At 34.0% G+C, this 23,872-nt stretch overlaps 1 protein-coding gene across 2 annotated transcripts in view; it reads right to left on the bottom strand.

Annotated features, from left to right (window-relative positions):
* The window catches only part of SATB2 (SATB homeobox 2), a 132,271-nt gene that overhangs the window by 79,129 nt on the left and 29,270 nt on the right, over positions 1-23,872 (bottom strand). For both annotated transcript variants that reach the window (XM_039353468.1, XM_039353460.1), the window contains exons 3-5: positions 20,221-20,397; positions 4,084-4,210; positions 3,309-3,432 (exon numbers count right to left, since the gene is read on the bottom strand). In XM_039353468.1, the coding sequence (XP_039209402.1) occupies positions 3,309-3,432; positions 4,084-4,210; positions 20,221-20,397 (428 nt within the window). The remainder of the gene's footprint in view (positions 1-3,308; positions 3,433-4,083; positions 4,211-20,220; positions 20,398-23,872) is intronic.

Consider the following 23,872-nt stretch of genomic DNA (forward strand, 5'->3'; position numbering starts at 1 on the left):
TCCTGCTGGGCAGTTCTCTGCTAGATTTTCATCTATTTTTCAGCTAGCCAGCACTATCTCTGGGGAAGTAGTAAATACAGAAGCTAAGTAGTAACTGATCCTTTCCCATATTCTTCTTTTGCTGCAATGGTGGAATGGCAGCTCGATGTCACAGCATTTTATTTCAGCAGGACAGGGAAATCCCAAGAACCAAGATGAAGAGAGCCTTTCCACTAATGAGGAACTGCACATCCAGCAGATACAGAACAGACACAGAAAATGTCTTAGCTTCTGAATTGAGCTAATGAATCCTTATGCCTTTTAATAAAATGTGATAGTTAGCAAACCTGCTACTAGGTTCTTTCTGATTTTTTCTCATTTACTTTACTACCGTTAACATAGATGTGCAATGACTTTTGAATTTAGACAGGACTCTTCCTATCCCTCCATATAGATTCTAGGATTAAACAGTGAATCTTTTGTATTTAAAGTATGAATTTGATAACTAATTGAATTATAAATTTTCCTTGAAGGTCTGCCTCATTTTTGTTAAGCGAAAAACAAATTAAATCATATATTAAAAACCCTTTTTTTAGCAAAGGTTTGCCTAAAAGAACATTAAGTTCTGTAAAGAACTGATAATAAAAAATAATTATTATCTGTTTGACAGAGATCTTGTAAAAAACAGAGAACTGCATGTTTTATAACAAGTGAATGATTACACATATATGATTATATAACTATAGTTATTAACTAATGAGTAACATTCATTCTTTCAAACACATTTTAAAAGTATTGTGTTAAAAAATGACATAAAAATCAAATTTCAGAAAGTTTTCATTAAAAAATGTAGCAAAAAATGCTCGAGTAATCAAATATGAAGCTTTACTGATTGATAAAGCAAATAACTAGCTTGGTTCAAAGGTTTCAATAGATCAATATATTTTTCAAATATTTTGTTTCTGGAGCAGTGTTGTTTGATAACCTTAATGAAGACAGCAAGAATGTACAAATTTAATATGAGAATTAAAAAGCAGTCTCCAGACAGATATGAAGATTCACACCATTTAAAATTCCAATTTTAACTTTTAATCTTTCAACTTACTTCACTATGCCAAATATAAACTTTTTGGGGGGCAAGTGAAACTATTTTAATTCAAATTTTACCACAGAATAAAAACAATAAAATTAAACTTCCTATAAATTTATATTGTTCAAACTTCCCATTACAATTTCAAGAAATTATATTTTGCTTTTTGTATAATTTAAAAATTAAGAACAAAAAGTTAATTTTGAAAATGGATGTCCAAAGTGCAACTGCCCAAAAAAAGACACAATTTGAAATAATTCAGAGAGAACTGGAGATAAAACTGTAAATAATGTTTTTATGTAATTTTTTTGTGATTGCATCTAGAATAACATGTCATATGTTGATCAGTCACAGCCACTGTAATCACTATAACAAGGATATCGCACATTTAGTCAAACTAAAGAAAAGAACAACTGAAATCATTGGTGGGTTACAATAGCACTACTAAGAGAGAGAGAATGTTTATCAGTATTTTGACCTAAGCAACTTCCATATGTGGGAATGAATTCCCAAAATTCTCAGTAACAGCCAAACTAATGCAAAAAATTTTGGAGTTGAGGTCCACAGATCTGGAAACAACCAAATTGAAACTATGGTTTAGAGCAAAGGCAGGTAAGAGGAGAAACTACAGGTACATAAAACTGTGCTAAGTATGGAAAATGCAAACAAGAGAAGTTTCTTTTGTGTTAAAATGTTGGGTCATCCAGTGAAATAAAAACAAAGGAATTAGGAATAAAAGATACTTTTTATTCAACACATACTTAAATTAAAATTAAAATTAAATTTTGCTATTTTCTGAGATGGTGATTTATACAACTTTAGGGAAAGACTAGATAAATTAATGGAAGACCTATTATCAATGGCTGCCAGTCTTGATGACTGTATATTAGTTCCCGATTATCAATTGTTAGAATGTTTACAGTGCAAAATGGCTATTGCTCTGCTGTCTATACTTATAGGCTGTCCAAATGTTCCCAGTTGAATACTGTTATATAGAATGCTGGACTAGAAGAACTTTTGGAGGGATTCTACATTGTTCTTATGTTATTGTCTATTGCTACTGCCAACAATATAAATCTGTCCTCATCTGTCCTCAGAAACACAATGTGTATTTTTTGTTTGTAATGTTTTAATGGACCATAGACAACTTGATTAAATAAATATGCACTTGAACTGAATATATTAAATAGAAAGGGAATGTGTCTCTAGGATATGATGTGCTGTTGATCCAATGAAAGGAAAAAGCCCTTGGAAACAGAAAAAAAATAAGTAAACACTTTATTCTGAAATACTACAAGGCCCATTGTTTGAAAAGAACTTGCCTAAGCAATCCTAAATTGGTTAACAATAGAATTGTGCAAAGCATTTGAAAGAAATATTTGAAAACATACATCAGTGTGTATGAAGCATTTCTTTCAGACTTCTTACAGAAGTTGTATCTTTTGCACAACTCCTAGAAAAGAGTTCCTTGTCATCTCATACGCATGTGTATACATGATCATTTCACTTTATAGTTGGTTCTTTGCAAATATTGTTTGTGCAAACATAGATAACTGAGAACAGCTTTTGAAGCATAAACCTTGCACATTTGAAGAGCGGTGTTTCATTCATACTAATATGTATTGTGAAGCATCTCCTTCAAATGCTTTGCATAGTCCTACTCAAGAACATTTCATTCTAAAGAAAACATCAAAAAATGTAAGAACATTCCTCAAAAATTTTGCACAATATTTAGTAAGAGATATAAAAAAGGTATCTCAAAATACCTTTTTTGCTAATTGTTAAAATGCTGACAAATGAACTTTTTATCATTGCAATAATAGTGCTTTGTGTATCAGTGTGCTAAATCAAGACATATAAGCAAAAATATACCAGGAATTGCATTTTGATTTATAAACATTTTTGGGTGCTTGGAAGAGAAGGGTTTTTGTATCTTGGAATATGCTCAATATTGATAACTTGACCTAATAGAGGCATGTGCATCCAGACTGAATATATACTGTAATAAAAAAGAGAAAGAAAAGTAAAATGCAGAACAGGCATCATAAACATGATGGTATCCCTCTCAAATTTTCAGCTTATCTTGTCATTCTTCTATAATACTTCTATAATATAATACTAAAATCTTGCACTCACAGGAAAACTATAGTTGCAGAGATTTTTTTTTCTACTTTTATTCTTTCATACTATATTACATTTTATGGGATATAGTTCCTCTACTACCAATAGAGGCACTGACCTGGGAGAGAGGGCATTCTTTGGCTAACGTGCTCTGATTCATCTCTTTTAGCAATTCCTTTAAGGCATTGCGGACTGTGGCATGGTTCCACTGTTCTGCTGGCAAATCTTCTAGCTTTGAACAACTGCAAAGACAGAGAACAAGAGAATAGACAGATGGAAAGTATTGCATGCAAACATAGCTGTTCTTTACATGCAAAAGCTATGTTGCTCTGTAAAGCCAAACACAACTAAGAACAGGACATACATATTTTATATGTCATTCTTGTATACAGTTTAGAAATTTCTTCCAGCTACTATCTAGAATCTAGGAAGATTTGAACATAAATAACTAAATACAGAACTGAGCAAATATTTATGCTTCCTATCACTGGCTGAATAAGTTCTCGACAATTGTACCATAGCAGATTGCAACATAAGGACAAGGGCCTTTAAGCCCAAAATTTATTCCTGGATTTCTGCTTAAAACCTCAAAACCTTTCTAAACTATATATTTCTCAGGTAGAATGTGTAAACATTTAATCGGGCCTTATGGAATTATTCTATCTGTGGAAAAATCTTTTTTAAAGACTGACTACATCTGTCTGTATTCCAATGTCTAGTTAAAAAATCACCAAGCAAAAACTGCCAGTTGCAATTCCCTTCTTATATTGTGCTTCCCACTTCAAAATGAGCTCAGAAATTAATGAAGATAGCATGTGTTAATCTCAGTAGCAATGGTGTGATTGACAGAACAACTCAGGATTAGAAAAGGGCAGATGTTCAGAAGTGCCCACCTCTGTAATTGAATTTTCAGTGTCACAACATGATAGACGTCTTGTAACATGTCAGCTACTGTTGCATCAGGTGCATCTGTCATATAAGTTAATGGAAGAGGATTCCATTTCCCAAGTTTGATTATTCCTGCAAACAAAAAAAAACCATGAAATAATCATAAACACATATTTCTATCTATATATTTGTATCCAAACCTATATCCAGGAAGTTCACCAATTATTTTATATTTATTACAATAGCAGAATATTCTCAAGAACATTTATTGTAAGTATGGAGAGTTTAAAGTTGGGCAGCTTGCAAATCTAATTTTAAGTCCTTTAAATATATAATTTTGGTTTTGAATTAAAAAGAACCTAAAAATTACTGGCTCTTCATGCTTAATATAATATACTACATTGACTGGCAGTGGCTCTCTGAGCTATTTGAGAATAACAATGGAATCTAGTTTAATGCAGGCTGTATATACTAGGCTTATACTTCAAATTCGAACTCCAAAAAAGCATGTCACTGTTCTGGGGCACAAAAATAGTATCTGGTTGCAAGACAGGTGTAATATTTGTGCTTCCATTCATTCTAAAGCATCTTTATGGAAACAAATCAAAAGTGCTGTATACTCTTTTAGAACAGGTTACTAAACATTTGCTGGACCAGAACTGTTATGGAAAGGCTGCTAAAGAGAAGTATTTATTGCTTGACACAGAATGCCTAAAACATATCACAAAGAGAACAGAAATGTTAAAAACATGCCATTGTTTCGGTATTAAGAATTCACAATCTGGTGCTAAACATGCTGCAGTATAAATAGAGCCTATACTCTTATCATGCATTATAACGTACAAAGCTCATTCGTTGTACCATATGTCTTCAGAGCTGGCTCTTTATGTTGTATTCCCCTTGCCAACAAAAAAGTTGCTTCTCTTAAAGGGGATAATTTCTAGAGATTATATAATTACAGATGAGGAACCCTTAAGACCTGCTTTTTATACTTACTTGGGAGTAAAATTAACTGGAGTTGTAATATGTACTATATTTACTATATATTTACTATAATTGATGGAATATGAAAAGTGAGAAATGGATAACAAGCACAGCGAAACTTCTCTCCAGTCAAACCTAGTTTATACTCAAGTAATATTCCAGGGTAAAATATAGTTGTATAGTTTGGTGTGGTCTGTGAACTCAGTGTGATTAATTTATGGTTCAGTATGTCTGGTTAATTGGGCACAGGGTTAATCGAGTAAATCATACTTCAATTAACTATGGCTTAGTCCAGTGATGGTGAACCTTTTAGAAACCAAGTGCCCAAACTGCAACCCAAAACCCACTTATGCATTGTCGGGTGCCATTGGGTGGGTGTGGCCAATTGGGTGGGTGTGGCCCATTGGGTGGGTGTGGCTGTGGTGGTAACGGCAGACTGGGTGGGACTAAAAAATTCAATCAATATTAATTACAACTTTGCAAGATCTTTTTTTTTCCCATGAGAAGTTGAAATTGACATTGATTGAACCCCCCTCTTTTTTTTTTGCACACGGCAGTGGAGGCCTAAAGCGAAAAGGTTTTACAAAACCCAGCTGAAGGCCTAGGACTGGGGCGATGGCGCGCGTGCCCACAGAGAGAGCTCTGAGTGCCACCTCTGGCACCCGTGCCATAGGTTCTCCATCACTGGCTTAGTTGGTTGGTTTAACAGTCATTGTAAATTAAGTCATCTTAAACAAATCCGACACAACATTAGGTCAGAAAAAGAAGTTCTACTTCAAAAACCAGCAGTGACCATATTGGTCATTAGATCTACCCATAAAAGCAAGTGGGACCTTAAAGAGTTCAGATCAAATTTTAGAAAATTGCCTTACGCTTTCAAAATGCTAGAATGTTTCATCAGGCAAGAAAGCTAGAGAAACAAAATTTCAGGTGTCAGAAATATGGCTGATAATGGAGACATGTCAACCAAGTTACACTGAGAATGAATAAAAAATCTTGAGTCAAATAAATAGGATTTTATAAAGCACTTTTCCAAGCCACAGAGTGTTTAAAAAATTCCTGGGATCTCTGTTCAACAGGCAAAACTCTAGTGTTGGAAAATTGGCTGCACAGAGGTTATCTTTTTTTTCCCTTTCTTTTCCTTGTTTTCCCCCTCAAATTTTCAAACACAGCTTGAAAAATTCTATTATAAGGAACAAATAGTGTTAGACTGCAATTGTGTTACAATCACGGTTGTCTCTACTTTCTTAAAAATGAAGAAATTGTCCTGGCAAACAGTCCAGAAACACAGGTGTTTCCAAAACGCTCAGTGCTTTTGCACATAAACACCTGCTGCAAGTCCTTTTTGTTACAGTGCTGCAGACATGCACTTTTTTTAGCGTTATTAGTTATGGATGAACACTTCTTAGCTCTCTTTGATATTCAGTTTTGTCTAGTTCCAATATCCTGCTATTTTTGAAAATAATTATACCTGGAGAAAGACTATATTCTATCTTAAGAAAATACATGCAGAGCATGTTCAAGGTAAAAATTGATGTGTGAAATATCATTACTCTTCTTGTTTGCTTACTGTCCGCAAACTTAACATCTGACCTTCCAGGATATTGCTTGCAAAATTGTACTGTAGGTATGCTTCATATAATACTTTGAAAATATGGCCGGGAGTTCTTGCTTAAAGTAGAAAGAAGAAAATAAAAGTATTGATTCTTCTTAGGGCACAGTCAGATACTCACAATGAAGTGCAACCCACTAATTCTTGACCTGCCAAGATAAGATGGCACAGAATTTGATTCTCCAACAACTTCTCAATAAAGAGGTTGTCAGGTGATATTGTCCTTATAGTTATAATGCAGGAGAAGTTAAGGAATGTAATTTATGCATTTCTCCTTCTATAATGGAAAGAAGGAAGAGCTGATACTAAGACAATGTCAGATATAGGAAATCTGAGTCTGGGACAAAACTGTAACCCAACAAAGCTTCTCAAGCAAGACTCTCCTTAGATCTAACAAAGATAAAAGGAGGGAGAGGGAAAAATACATTCACACTTAAAGAATTCTGCTCTTATAATCTTATAATAAAAGTAGTATTAGACTGCATAGGTTTGGCTTCCTATTCCAGTCTACGTCAAAGGGCTGAAACCTTCTCATGAAGCATCAACTGTCAGCAGGAAAATCAAATCCAAATCACTCTTACTGGCTTTATGGTGAGTTGGTACTGGCCAAGTGTAAGCAAGAGAATCAAACAGCAAGTTTAGTCATCTGTCATCTTGTTGAAATAGGTTATTTCTGAACACGGGTTCAGTGTTCAAAAGCGTGTTAAACTCATGTCCCAAAAAAATAGGTTGACAGGTTGAAAGCAGCACAAAGGGACATAGAATCAATTGGAAAATTCCCCTTACAACTTCACCTTGTGCCTTTCCTCTGCATCTGACCAGCCAGAAATGTAGAAATGGGGTATTGTCAAGTTTTCTTAACAAGCTAATTGGAAATAGGCACCATAGGCATTCATGCGGACAAAAGCTTCTGACAGGTAGAATTACTATAGAAAATCTAATGAAGCTATTACATATGAAAGAATTGTACAACCATACAGCCATCTCCAATCATTTTTGCCCACCCAGTACACTCAGGGAATGTGTACTCCAGGTCCCCTAAATTAAATGTTGCCATGTTGTGGGACTGAGGAAGCATGTTTTCTCTGTGCCCAGTCCACTGAAATAGCATCCTCCCCATAGATACAGGTGGCATCCAGCCTCAGCTGGATTAAGATGTTTGTGCAATCCCTGTCATGTTTTTGTACACTTTTTTACAGGTTGTCCTTGACTTACAACTAGACATTTAACAACCATTCAAAATTACAACAGACGTTTTAATAGCTACTTGAAGCTGTGACTGCTGCCCCCTCCCATGGTCATGTGATTGACTTTCAAGTGCTTAGCAACTGGCTTGCATTTAGGACTATTTTCAGCATCATACAATCACTTGACTATGATTTGCAATGTTTTTTGCCACTTTTAGCAAAAAATGCCTATTCAGAAGAATGGATTTGCTTAACAAAAATGTGATTTGCTTAACAACCATGTGATTCACTTTACAACTACAGTGACTCACTTTACAACACTGTAAAACAGTTGTAAAATCAAGCTGGTCACATAATCACCACAACAACTTACAACTGAAATTACTGTCTTCATTGTGATCATAAGTCAAAGAGTATATGTACTGTCTTTTTTCCCAATTTATAGACTGAAGCAATAAAAAAAATCCATACTGTACAGCACCTCCAATTAAACAGAGAACATGTGTGCATTTTGTACACAACAAAGCTATCTGACATTATTTATTTCCAAATAAGCCATTGTGATTTAATTTTCATTTACCCAAGAAGTTGAGTATCAGATAGAAAGACCGTCAAAACATGAAGTCCTACTGCAAATAGTCCTGAATAAAAATGGTTCTTCTATTTATAACGTGGGTAAACTATACTTACATTTAAGGAAACATGTATTAGAAACTCAAATGTTACTACAAACTGTTTTAAAAAGAAATCTCTGAACTTGAGATAGGAATGGAATGAATCAGACTTCATTAATGGAAAACTTAGAAACCAGGCAAAGCCAGATTTGCCATACCTAATGTATAGACATACCTAATAGGTATTCCTGAAAAGCAAACACCTGGTTTACCAATTTAAAAATCAAAGGAAATTATGGCTTGCTATTGGAAATGGAAGGGAGGATACATGAACTTATAAGCACAGTAGATTACACTGACTGACACTGCATTAGAATGTCACAGAGAGTTTATAAATCAAAAGTTTAAATATCATTGTTCTCAAGACAAATCTACAAGTCAAAGCCGAGCCATGGTACAGACAGAATATATAGCGAAACAGAGCGGCTCTAAATAGACAATGCTGCATGCTCTCCCCTTATCTATTCAACCTATATATTAAAAATACATTAAGAAAAGCTGGATTGGAAGATGAGTGTGGTGAGGAAGAAACATCAATAACCTGCACTATGCATATGACACTAATGCTGAAAATGCAAAAGAACTACAATGACTACTAATAAAAGTCAAGGAGCCTAGTAAAAAAGCAGGACTAAGATTTAAAAAAAAGATTTTAAAAAATCAAGCAAATGACAATAAGTACAACAACCACCCTTAAAATTGATATTTCCTTGATTAATACATTGAAGTGGCAGACAGCTTCTGCATTTTAGGATCAATCATTATCAGTAAAGGAACAGTCAACAGCAGAACAGTCTGCTGCAGACTAGCAATTGGTAGAGTGGCCATGAAGAAAAATGGGAAAAGTTGTTCAGACACCTTGATGTGTCTATACCAGTGATGGAGAACCTATGGCACGGGTGCCAGAGGTGGCACTCAGAGTCCTCTCTGTGGGCACGCATGCTGTTGCCCCAGTCCTAGGCCTTCAGCTGGGTTTTATAAAACCTTTTCGCTTTAGGCCTCCGCTGCCGTGTGCAAAAAAAGGGGGGGGGGTTCAATCAATCAGTCAATTTCAACTTCTCATGGGAAAAAAAAAGATCTTTCAAAGTTGGAATTGATTGATTGAACTTTTTAGTCCCACCCAGTCTGCCGTTACCACCACAGCCATGCCCACCCAATGGGCCACACCCATCCAATGGGTCACACCCACCCAATGGGCCACACCCACCCAGCACCCGACGATGCATAACTGGGTTTTGGGTTGCAGTTTGGGCTCTCGGTTTCTAAAAGGTTCACCATCACTGGTCTATACCTACAAATATCAAAATAGTAGTTATTCCCCAGTCTATGGAAATGAAAATTGGACTTTAAAGAAGCAGGCAAAGGTTAAACAGTTTAAAGACGCTTTTGAACTTTTGGTTTTGGAGAAGATTCCTGAGAATACTGTGGCCAGCCAAGAAAACAAACAAATGGTTCATCAAACAAATCAACTCAGAGTTTTCACTTGAGTCACAAATGACCAAGCTTTGATGCTGGAAAAAGGTGGAAGGAAGGAAAGAGGGCAATCAGTAACAAGATGCATGGACTCAGTTACAGTGATGATGAGAGCACCATTGGAAGACCTGAATAATGAAGTTAGAGACCAATCATCATAGGGGAAAAAAATCTGTCTACATGGTCACTAAGAGTTAACACTAATGTGATGGCAAATAATCAATACAAACCCTCATTCAAAAAAATATCAAATCTATTTGTCCACAGGCTACACCTAAAAGCATGAAAATTTGTTTAGGCACAGAATTCATTTTGCACATGCATAATTCTCTTGTCTGCTTTTCTTTCCTACATTGAGAAAATACTGCATGGATAGAAATTTGCTTCCTCCAGAATGTTTCTAGTCCAAGAAATAAAAATTCTGACTGAAACAGTCTTAATTTGAACTCTTTGGTTTTCTCCTCAATCTTAGGCCTGAAGGAATATTCAACAAGATATATGTAGAATGATATTCAGCTGTGATGTATTTTGTAATTCTGCAATTTATTAATCAATAAAAATGGTTTCACATGAAAACATTCACCTCAGCATTTGAAAGCCCATAATGGGGCAGCTGAACAGGTTCTTGCCATTGTCCTATTATGTGTTTTATTACTACTTCATTGTTTATTTTATAACTTTTTATACTATTTAAATGTATTTTTATTTCTATAAGCAATCTATAGATTCAATACACAACAGGTGGTTATATAACAATATATTTCAAGTAGACTCCACTATAAATTATCAATCAGTTCTAACAGATTGCTAAATGGCTATTCAGCTTTGGCAAAACTAGGTCTTAACCAGAACCAAACGCCTACTTATAATTCCCACATTATTGTGTTCTCTTAATAAGGTCAGTATTGTAATAAAAACATGCAAAACTATTACTTTCACTGACAAAAATAGAACCCAGTAAACATTATCTTGAGAATCTATTTTCCTTACTGCTTTATATCAACTATATACAAAAGAACTTATTTAAATATATCAAACAGATTGTCTTGTAATTTTATATACTGTACGAGTTTTGTGTTCTGTACCAAGAACATTAGTCTTATGTAATAGATGCTGTTTCACATTTGGGAAATATTATGCCAAAGCCTAAACTTAGATTCGATTAGTTTAATATAAGCATTAAAGAACTAGCAAAATTAATAAAAAAAAACTCTAAGAAGAAAACACAATTAAATAACATTTTCTGGTTGATGATTTTAGAAGCAGTTATTTAATTTCAAAGTCTTTTTTCTTAAAAAAAAAAAAAAGACACAATATTGGCCTAGCTATAAAGGCAATGCAACTGATATTTCATATATTGAGACTTTTCTAGACTTTAAACAAAATACCAAAAGAAACTTCTTCCCTTTTCCTCTTTTTAATAATAAACAGAATGGCTTCATGTATTAGCTTTCTAAAGAGTAATGTTTTTGGTAAAAACATACTTTGAAATTAATTTTTTATTTTATATACCATGTCTCAAGAAAAAGCATTGATAAAATCTGGACCTGAAACAGAAAGAGGCAAGTCTAATAATGAGTTTCAAGAAGAGTTCAAAGTTATAATAAGCCTTTAACTTTCCCAATTTGATTAATCACTATTTAATGAATGAAGGGCAAAGAAGTCTAATTTATTTTATGTTTTCATGTCTCCATGACATGGGCAGACTTACAAATAATCATTTTAACTTATGCCCATATGTGGAACCAATCTAAGGATTAGAGTTCAGCCCTAACTATGGAAAAAACTCAACACACTAGACCAGTGGTTCTCAACCTGTGGGTCGGGACCCCATTTGGGGTCGAACGACCATTTCACGGGGGTCGCCAAACAAGGCTGTCCGCCATTTTTTCCCCCTTTTCTTTGGCCACGCCCCTGGCACCCGGTGATGTATAAGTGGTTGGGGGTCACCACAACATGGGGAACTGTATTATGGGGTCGCGGCATTAGAAAGGTTGAGAACCACTGCACTAGACAAACTTTATTTTGCAGTATAAACTATTTTGCTTAGCCTTAACGGAACTCACAACATGTTTAAATGTTTAAAGCTAGACTACAGAAAAGCTCTAGTTTGCTATTATTTTTAATAATAGACCTCAAATTGTGTTGATATAAATTTTGGACACATTTGATTGTTCTTGTAAGGGAACTTCCAGGCATTTTACAAATAGTATTATCTAGTGGTTTTTTTGTAAAAAAAAAAAAAAAAGGTGCCAGAACTCACACATGTCATACAACCCACCTTGCCTACCCTACAAGGTTCCATCCAAAAAAAGTGCCAGAACCCCATTCTGGGCGTTCTATGACAAAAAAAGCTCTGGTATTATCCATGAATGTGCAGAATGTATTAAGTCTGCAAAACACTAATTCCAAAAGCTTTAGAACTCAAAACTGCATTCTCAAGCATCTTGTTCTCAAACAGAAGACCTATGTTTTGAGTCTGCTCTGGAAGAAATTCCAATTGTTTCCAGCAGCTGCATTTTAGGTGTTGCATGCTATGCTGGATATCTGTTGCTATTGGCTGAGGCTGAGTAGAGGTTGGAGAATAGGAGGAGTAGAGTTCATCAGCACCAGTAGAGCTGTTCTGGACATAACTACTTTTTGTGAAAGACAATAAAGGACTGCAAGAAGGAATCTGAAATTGGGTTGGACTCACATTCTGCTATTGGATATACTGCTTTGCAGGCGATAAGAGTGGGTGGGGGATTTGTCTTGGCTTTGAAGGAATGAAATAGGATGGGTGTATTAGAGCAGAAAGAAAAGGGTGATCCCCCCTACCAATGCACTTCCTCTAGTCTTGCTTTGCATATTAGCCCTGCAAAGTTTAAAAAGACATGTTCTTGTTCCACACTGCAAGAACTCATGCTCCATAAAGAAGCCCCAGCTCAGAAGTGTAGATTGGTTTGCTCTTTCTAAGTGTCAAGAACGAAACAGGATTACACAAACCTTACCACATCTAGAAATTATCCAATGGGCACACTGGGAGGAGCAATTAAACCAGCAGTAAGATTGAAACAGGTTGCTTATGTTGCACCAAATCTCTTTTAATCTGCAACCAGTGAGGACGAGGCCTATGTTTATTTATCATATTCAACCAAGGCTCAGGTATCTTTCATGTCTTGTTTGTCCTTCCATCTTCTTTTGTGCCTCATAATAGGTGCAAAAATGGCTCACTAGCAAATATAACTTGCAACTAAGTGTTCATTTTTTAAAAAACCAGGATATTTGTATTACTTTTCCTGAAACGTGTTATCAAAAATATGCATAATTCTACTTCACTGGCAGTAAGAAGCAAAAGTGACAATGGAAGAGTCCTAACATAATGAGAAAATACATGCTTTGCTGTGCAAGATTATCCCCAGTTCAGTTAATAGGACTGAACAGCTCCTTTCAACTCATGCCTTGGAAAGCTTGTATCAGACTGCCAGTCATTATCAATAAAACAGAACAGTGGATCAGCTTAGGACCAATGCTCAATAGTTTAGTCTTACAAGTAAAAGCCACAAGTTCATACACTTCTTTTCCCCCAGTCCTGTAAGAAGATTGGAAGACTGATTTTCAGACAAGCAGTCTATCATGTCCATAGCAAATTATAGTTTAGAAACATGGTTCAAGATAATCAAAATAGTCATTTGAATTGCTCTACTTTCTTCTTTTCCATGGTATCAATAGTGCACCCATTTCTATACAATAATGATTACTGATGACTGAAACTATTTCTTTCTTCCTTTTCCTCCCATCCCATTTTCCTTATATCTGTTGACTAAAAACCAGAAGAATTCTGTTGGCATATTTTCCAACTAACACATTATTTTAAAAGGCAAAAACTTTCATGCGATGCACCTCACTTCATCAGTTTCATCAGTTCATCAACTGACTGAATCTGATGAAATGAACTCATCATTTCAGCTCATATCTTTTAATAAAAAGTATTAATCACAAAAAGTCCTACTAGACTCCTGATGTTTTTTGCCACAGACTAACACAGCTCTCCTTCTATGAATATCATTTGACTGTAACTTTGCAAGCAGCACTCTCGTACTACTTATATTTATAAACTTTTTCCAGGAATCTTTTTGACAAAACATTACAATATAATGGTTTTTAATCAATGAATAACTATGTTCTGTCAATCTGAAGCTAGTGGATATATCTTCATGCATAAAACATTTGAAGTAATGTTAGGAAGGAAACAGACACTATGTATGTTACATTAGCCACACTTTATTCTATCTCCACACCCTGACTCACTTGGTAATGTCTATTAATATAAAACATATGACATAATGTCACCACTCTTTCTGTTTCTATTAACCATAGCCAGTGAAATAAAGCAGGGAAACATACTGATGTTATATCATGCATTTTAGATTATTAGCTGCTACAGAAGTAGGAAAAAGATACAAGTGTGCCACTCTTGTAACATCCGATTCCAGAAAGGCCTATTGTGCTCTCAAAATGCAAATAAATAAAGGAGAGATAAAACCTCAGATAGGAGATCCAAAATAAAAATGTGTTGGGTACCATAATTTGACAAATTTTGACAGTTATCAAAACTATTATACACAGTTTAATCTTCAAGTGAGATGGGCGGCATATAAATTTAATGAATGAACGAACGAACGAATGAACAAATGAATGAGTAAATAAATAAATCTGTTGATAATCTCAGATTATGCAACGTATTTGCTTGAAAAGTGTTTTGCTTATAGAATAAGCAAAATTTCTACCCTATCTTTCTTAGCAGAATGTGAAACAAAACACAGAAAAATTATCACTATAACTTTATATATAAAAAAATATTAGGGCAAGAACAACAAGATATGTGGCATATTAATTTAATAAACATATTTACATTTAAAACCTATTTCCATCCTTCTAAAAGCCTCCACAGCAATTACACATACAAAACAAGGATAATGCAGCTGATCTTACCAAAGAGAAAACTATTCTCCTTTTGGACAGATTTGTTTCCTTCTTTTTACTACTAATCTCTTCTAAAAAATGCAATTTAATTTAATAGAAACAACCTTCTGATCTATAATAGAGTCTTAGGTGAACAATAAATACATTATGCGTCATTAGGTCATTTTTTTTACTCTTAGCTATCGCAACAAATAATCTCCCATATTGTTATAAAAAGTCTCTAAAGTATTATTTCTGGAAAGATAAAATTTCTACTGAAAGGTACAGACATTTGTACTCTAAAAATGTAACCACTTCTTTCTAATTTTGTGATTTTCTTTCAATGCTTATCTCTAAAATATTATGTTCTCCATTTTAGGATTTGTAAAATACTAGATAGCCCATGACCTATTGGTCATCCTTTCAGAGATATTTTCTTACCAAATTCCTGAATGCTTCAACAATAACAGAGGTTTTAATGTACTGCCTTCACTGAAAAAGCTGGGATGCATTCATAGATATATTTGCCTTGAAAATAGCTCATGTTTAACTGTCAGTTAAACATCAGCATAGTCAAACATCAGCACAGGAAATGTTTTCTAACATTTTGTAGTAAGCCATAAAATGAGATGGCTACATGTGAGTTCTTGTGCAAAGAATTGGACTATACCATCAAGCATGGAATGCTATGGATATATCAACCACCTAGCTTCCTGGCAGCAATCTGCTACAAGCTCCAGGATTTGCTCAGGGCTAGAATTAGAGTTTATGAGCTTCAGTCTTGAATAACCTCATCTCAGTTTTACTGCATAAATCTATAGCACACAAGTTATTTTGCAATAACACGCAGCACACGAAAACAGATATTGATATATCTGCATTGTTTTTATCTAAAAGCTTTAGACTCTGCTTTTAAAAAAAAAACAGAATGTGTAGGATAGATCAAAAAGCTATGGGGAATTTACAACCCTTCCTTTCACTTAATAAAGTTTTTTTTAAAAAGGAAGGAAATATTTCCTAAGGAAAAAAGAGCTTTTCTCAAAAGAAAACTTTTAGATACTAAATCTCTATACAAAAGGGTACTTAGTACAATATTGATATGACAAAGAATTCATTCTAGGGCTGAGATTTTAAAGTTTGTTAAACCTATCCAAGCCTTTCAAATCATAGCAGATAGAAAAATATTTGTTCCCATTTCTGCTTTCAATTTAAAAGCATTCAAAGTTCCCTGACCTTGCTGATCATCATGACAATGTAACTTCATTTTAAAATACGTTTTCTCTTTTTATGAGAAACTCAGTGCTTACATTCTGTATACTTTCAAGAAGATGAAGCCAAATTCAAATATTTACACAGACACTAATATTCTCCGTAAGAATGCTACATAGGATAGTATATTTTTCCAAAGTACTCATGTATCAAAAGCTTTCTGAATGTTTAAAAACAAAAAGGTATATCTTTTCAAGTATGCCTAGAGAACAGCAACATGTCCTCTTCTCTAAAGATGATTCAAAGAATTCATACATTCTAATGCCAATTAACTGCAGCAATTAATTCCCTGATAATTTTTTTCTCTGAAAAGTGTATGGTTTTATTGAACAGTTTCAAATATAAAATCTGCAATGTTGACTAAAAACAATTTTCTCTTTGAGGTAAACAATGGGCATTGGAAACCTCATCTGTGGACCTAATTCAGACCATAGGTAAACAGGTAGGTAGATAGGGAGAGGGAGAGAGATCACTTTTAAGCAGTTTTGAGAATCCCAATTTCCTTTCTCAAGTGTTCCATACTGCTCTCCCTGAATTCCTAGTTCTGATCCATTCTCTACAGATGTATCTGACCTTTTAATTAGAAGCTGTCCCAAGCAAAGTTTTGTAATATCTTACACTGATATTAATTTGGATAGTTTAAGATTTCTGCAATGTAGGGAGAAACAATTCTGAGGGGGAATACTGCTAGAAAATGAAATGCTAATACTTCCTTAAAACCCTCCCCTTGCCCTATGATACAGCTTTAAAATAGTATTTATTGAATTGGATGACATTCAAAAGCTATTTTAAAAGCTTCGGTGCCAGACAGAAGATATTTTTTAAGAAAGAGTGCTGCTGGAGACAGAGTTTCATACAGGATCCCTTTCAAAACTGCCATCCATTATTATCAGTAGCACATGGCAGAGTATGTGAGAAAGCACACTGGGAACTTTATGTCATGTGGAATGAGTATTGCCCAATGCTACTATGAAATCCCAAACAGGGATTTCAAAGTCAATTCAGTTCTCCAGCCAAAAGAAATTTACTAATGCACTGTTCTTATAAAATGCCACATTGCTAGACTACTAGTGATTTATACAATGTTGTGTGTGTCTGTTTAAAAATAATAATAGAATAGCATTAATACTCTAACAATGATAAAGAATAGAAGTTCAAGTTTAATAACATTATGCAACAAAAATAATTAATTACATGATTCTTAAGTGTGTAATACACCTGAAACATTAAATATTTAAATATACATTTAATTTAATCAGAAATACATACAACAGAGAGATGTGTAGAGAGAAAAAACAGCTAGAGTTAGTAAGCATTAGTAATTTCACAGATCTCCCTTAGCCATTTAAGTAGCATATGAAATGCAGATTCCAGTTTAGAACACAGCAAATTTGATCTTATTTTTCTATGTTTTTCAGAAAACAATTTATAAGCACATAAAAGCTTAAAATACAGATTCTGGATCATTAGAAAAAAATAAAAATCTGTAAGCTAGACACCCTTACTTAATGTACTAGCAAACTACTATTTCCTAAGGATGAAAAAGCCAGTGCCTATCTGATTGAATCCCTCTTTTCCTTGTTCGAGGGCCCATATGTTTTCCCAAATGAAATATTCAGCTAGTGTGGGTCAGTGAAGGAAGTTACATGAATTCATAAAAGCATTCTTTCTTAGGATCACCTTCTTTCTGGAGATGCCAAGAATGATGCCTTGGTTGCTTAATTCAGGATGTTCCACATGTTAATTCACAAGATGAATTAGCCAAGATGAATAGCGCTGTCAGATTGAAAATTGGTTCACCATGACAGAAATAGTGAGATACAATAACCTTTATATTTAAAAGAACAATATTCCTATAATACTCTGAAGTATTATTTTCTCCAGTTTTATGCAACAATAATGATATATTGTTTCATGCTTTTATTTCTTATTACACTCTTTCTGATTAGAATTCTTTCACAGATCTATTAAGTAAAACATATTTTCATGGTCTAGCATAGTCCATTTTTCCTTCACTTTCCTACTTATACTAATGTTTACATAAAATACAATGCACATTATCTTTTTTGCACATAATTAACAAAATGACAGATGATGTACATGCACAGTTTTCCTAAGGCTACATTGTTATGAGTTTCAGTTTCATTCTAGTCTATCAAAAAAGCACAATTTTTAAAGCTCCTTTATATTTTATGGATTGGTTGAAAATGTTGAAAAAGTTACTAAATTATTTTTCTGAATGTCATGACACAAACACCATTCTTTCCATATTTGTATCCCAATATCTGACCTACATACATAAGTCACAGAGTTTGTACCATTATGCACATACCGTGTTTCCCCAAAAATAAGACCTGGTCTTATTTTTGTTTTGCCTCCAAAAGAGGCACCAGGTCTTATTTTTAGGGTGTGTCTTTTCCACTCACCTCTCAGCGGCGGCACTGATCAGCCCATCCAGCTGGCCCACTTCTTCTGCGGCTGAAGCAGCAGCTTTATTCTGCAGCTGAGAATGGAGCTCCGGCCTGTATTTCACAGTCAGAGGCCTTCCCGGAGGGCCTCTGATTGTGAAATGCAGGCAAGGAGACACGGCAGAAGAAGTGGGATGGTGAGGAGAGGCAGGTAGCTGGATGTGGGGTACTTGGGGTAACTCTACCCCCACCCCCGTCTTAGCTTGATTTTTAGCCATGTGCCTCACCTCAAAAATAGGGCTTATTTGGGGGATAGGGCTTATATTAGGCCCACCCCCAAAAATCAAGCATGGGTTTATTTTCTGGGTAGGTCTTACTTTTGGGGAAACACGGTATAATCTCTTTCCTCATTCTCCTCCTTCTGCAGACACCAGTGGTTTTTTGTACATAGGATGTCTAAATTTTGCTTGTACATTTGCTTGCGTATGTACGTATGTGAGTTTATATAAACTAAGTAAAAAAAGATTTTAGGCTCAACTAAAAAGATGCCCTGAATAATAATGTCTGACAGACTTTTTAAAAATGTATTGTTTTTAATAGTAAGAAAACTTAGGATAAGGAAATTGATCTTAAGCGATTCTTTGGTACAACATGTATATATTATCTAACAACTACAAACTTCTGCTTTTATCTATTTTTTTTTACTGAAGTTAATTTATACAAATTTACAGAGCAATTCTAACATATTTACTCAGCAAGAAGTACCTTTCTCTCAAATTAGTATTTAAAAGTGCCTTTTAATCAATAATCAAATCAGCTAATTAAAATAAAAGGTAATTAATCAATTATTATTTCTTTAATTGGCTGTTAATCTTTGCTGTATCTTGACAATTTATCTAATAATGCAAAAAAAATCTTAAATTCTGTGAGAACACTGAATGGTCCTTTAAAAAAATGCATATATTTTAAAGAAAAAGTCAGATAACTCAGAAGGTTGTAACATTCATGCCAGAATTTACATAATCAGCTTTGGACAGCATATTACAAAGTCAGATTTAAAACATATTTTCTTTGAACAGTTGGTCAGAACTGGTACAAAATCTTCTAAATCAAATGATACCATTTAACTTGATTCGGACCCCATTTGTAACAGTACAGTTATGAAAGATTGTGTGTTTACATTGAAAAATAAATAAATACTGCTTCATTAACTGTCTCAAATTTATCATGCACACCTGTTAATATATTTACTAGCAAAATAAATTTTGATACAATGTCTGATACGCTTTGATTAAATACTAATACCATACAAAATTAGCTATTCATGATGTGCACTCTGATTTTATGTACATGTATAGTACTCAAAAGGAACTCCTAGTATGTTAATAGGGGCAAGCTTAGAAATAATTTTCCATGGGAGTGCAGTTTTAAAGTTTGTACATGGTAAGCATCTTTACTACTGACTACCCTATCTGCTTTATTAGGTTTAGTTACTATGAAAGAGCTATTTTATGCAACCAATTATGCTTTTATTTATTAAATTTGTTTGCCGCCCATCTCACTACAATTATTAAACATTTTGATGTAATACCTTGTGCCTGAGCTGCAGAGCTGTGAGAATAACCGAGTGCCAGGAGCGCAGTCTCCACTAGCTGACTAAAAAGCACATCTTTACGAACCAGAACAAACTCTGCATGTTCTTCTCGATTATCATATTCAAGAGAAGTATCCAGTTGTTCCACGACACAAAAGACGGGGATCATCAAACCTGGAGAAAGAAAGATTGTTGAATCCAAATTAGAAACTATGAGAAAAGTTTTTGAATTAGTACAATAATGTATCTTGTTGCAGTTCCATTACCAAGTTACAGGTATGACCACAATTGAGCCCAAATTTTCTGTTGCTAAGTGAGAATGAGTTTTGCCCCATTTTACGATGTTTCTTGCCACAGTTGTTAAGTGAATCACTGCAGTTGTCAGGTCAGTAACACAGTTCTTAAGTGAATCTTTGATCGTCAGAAGGTCACAAAAGGAAACTGCAACCATCATAAATATGAGTCAGTTGCCAAGTGACTGAATTTTGTTCACATGACCATGGGGATGCTGCAATGGTCATAAGTATGAAAAACAGTCATAAGTCATCTTTTTCTGTACTGTTGTAACTTCAAATGAATTGAAGGACTACTTGTACATTTAAGAAAATCAGAAATAGGACATATATTTGTTAAGATTATATCCCATCTCTTCTTTGTGTGCTAAAAGTGGCATACTTAGTTTCTCTTCTCTGGTTTATCCCCACAAGAATAAAACCTGTGAGGTAGGTTAGCCTGAGATTTCCTCAGTGAGTTAAACTTGAGTTCTTGGTTCTACTCTAATACCCTATCACTACCTCCCACTTATACTAAAGTAAATGGTATTTAGGAGTATATTGACTCAGAAGATATTCCATTTAGGTGTTACAAATGAACTCTTCCCAAATTTTCTTGATTGGGAATCGCCCAGAGTTTGGTATAAGATGGGAAGCTATATAAATGTTTTAAATAAATAAACTTTCTTAAATACATTTGAAGTATTTGAAGCCATTTAAAGCCATCTCACTGTTTATTGTTCTGTAATAAATTGAATAATATCACTTTAAAGGCAGGCAGAAATGTTTTATACAAAAATATGAAACAAATAGAAATAACAAAAAACAGTAATGTAATCCCTAACTATAGTGAAATCAAGGCTCAAACTTTTGTGCCTTTTTCTCCCACTTGTGCACTGCCAAACTTTTCTCTTTTGGGTAGGAAAAACCTGTTACCCACTTTTTAAGGATAACAGGTTGGGCTGCTCACTTCTGATCATCCTAAAACTAATTCTCATAAGTCTATTGCAAAAGAGTTCTGAATAATCAAGTAGGTTCAAATGAAAGCATGTGATTATTAAGGATTAATAAACAGATTATACAACAGTCTCTAAAGAAAATAATATCATTGTGAATAATTTAAGATAAATCAAACACATAATAAATCATATTATGAACAATCAACATGGTAGGTCCATTTCATCATGTTCAAATATGTTATTTATTATGCATATTTAATTGTGTAAAGTGCTTTCCAAGCTGGAGAAATTCATCTTCAAAACAATCAGTTTAAATGCTTCTTGTTTTTCTGTTACCTATACAGCAAACTGACACTTTAAAATGAAGCATGGCTGGCACTCATAACCCTACTGTCAGAAATTGTAACTGTCTTTCTGATCAAAAGTCTTCCTTCTGCAAACTTAACATGGGCAACCATGAATAAGTTGCTAAATTTGTAGTAATATCTATGCTTGCAGAAGTCGTTTGGCACCCTCTTTTCATTATTCATTGTTCCAGGTTTGATTTTTCTACATTGTATATCTGTGTGTATTGTTCTGGAACCATAAAAAAGTGAAGAAAGAAGATGACTAGAAGTCCTTAATGGAAAAATTGAAAAATAGGCTAACAGAAAACATGAAAGGAGAAAGAGTAAACAAGATAGAAGAGGAAAAGATCTTCTGAGAATAGGTTGTTTTGAGGAAATATTGTGGGTGCTTTCACAAAATGGCTATTAGTGGGTACCTGCCTATTCATAAAAAGGCTAGTAAAAAGCACAATGTTAATCAAGAATATTTTTCACAGGGTATTCCCCCTGAGTTAATAAAAATGTAAAAGTTATCCTCAGAATTTGAGTCAATTTGAGCATTACCATCTATGCCCATAACATGAAATTTTAATGCCATACTCCAATTTGCGTTCAAAGAAATGCCTGCAATTAAAGCCACTAGTAATTTTTCCCCAAGGAGAGATTTAAATAATGAGTAAGTTACATTTTACAGTTTCACCAACAGTTGCTCAAACCAGGAAGAGAATATTACTGAGATATAATGCTTTAAGAAAATAATTGCTTAGAGTATGCTTGATAGTTCTGATCTATTATTTTTAACAAAAAAGGTAGTTATATAAATGAGGTGTATGTGAACGCTTACTGAATTAATTAAGTAATGTCAAAACTGCTCTCCCAACTGATATACTAAAATATTTGCAAGTAGAATTATAGTGTCTTGTTTATAGAGCCTCTCCTCATTCTACAATCACCAGCAGTATGCTCATAACTAATATTTTAGTATTTATTCCTTTGGAAGAAGTTCATTCCCTCATAAAACAGGAAGGGAGAAAATCACCAAAAAGGCAGTAAGGAAGACACTTCTCTGGGATATAGAGGATATGTCTTATATAATAAATGCTTCAAATACTAAGAACATCCAAATTTTAATAAATGTGATGAGAGCCAGAAAAGTAGCTAATGGATTAAAAAAGAGTAGCAAATATATGTCTAGCTTTCCCATAAAACATAGAATTTATCTGAAAACTGAATATAACAATTTAATAAAAATATGCAAGAATATACTTTTAAAAGAAAGCAATGTTGAAGTTCTGTGTTTTTCTGAGAAATAGTGAATCTCAAAGAGTATTGACCTTTCTTCTCTTTTTGAATCTATGCATATATTTATTTGAAATATTTAAAAGCAGAACGACTCCTAGTAATTGAATCACATCATATAATACTACATAGTAATTTATCTCCAATAAGTGAAAATTTCAAATATCCACAAGCTGTGGTCTACAACCAAAGCAAAATCTTCTGAATTTCTTTAAATCACCAGATTTGAGGATGGCAGACTCATATTCATAACACTACATTATTGTCAATCATTTTGAAGTATAAAGTAAAATAATACATATTCAATTCTTACACTAAAACTTTTTTATTTCGCTAACACAGTTTTATATTTCTTCCAATTATATTAAATCTCAGACTGGTTTAGAATCAATTAAACCTGCAAATATTGACAGTACAAATCACAATAATTAAAACAACCCCGCATCAACCAATATTTAATTAATGATCATCAAAATTAATAAGCAGAATAACTCACAGAATATAACATTCATTATTCTCCAGGTGTTAAATCTAAAACATTAATGTGTACCAAATAAATGTACAGCTAGCCCTCAACTTACAATAGTTCATTTAGAGACCATTCAAACATAAAATATCACTGAAAAAAGTGACTTATGACTATTTTTCACACTTACAACCATTGATTATGTGATCAAAATTCAGACATTTGGCAACTGACTCATATTTATGACAATTGCAGTGTCCTGGGATCACGTGATCCCCTTTTACAACCTTCAATGGAGAAGCCAGGTTTACTTAAAAACCATGTTAC

Source organism: Crotalus tigris, unplaced genomic scaffold, assembly GCF_016545835.1.
Source record: "Crotalus tigris isolate CLP2741 ecotype Arizona unplaced genomic scaffold, ASM1654583v1 scf7180000017568.12009008, whole genome shotgun sequence".
NCBI classification, from domain to species: Eukaryota; Metazoa; Chordata; class Lepidosauria; order Squamata; family Viperidae; genus Crotalus; species Crotalus tigris.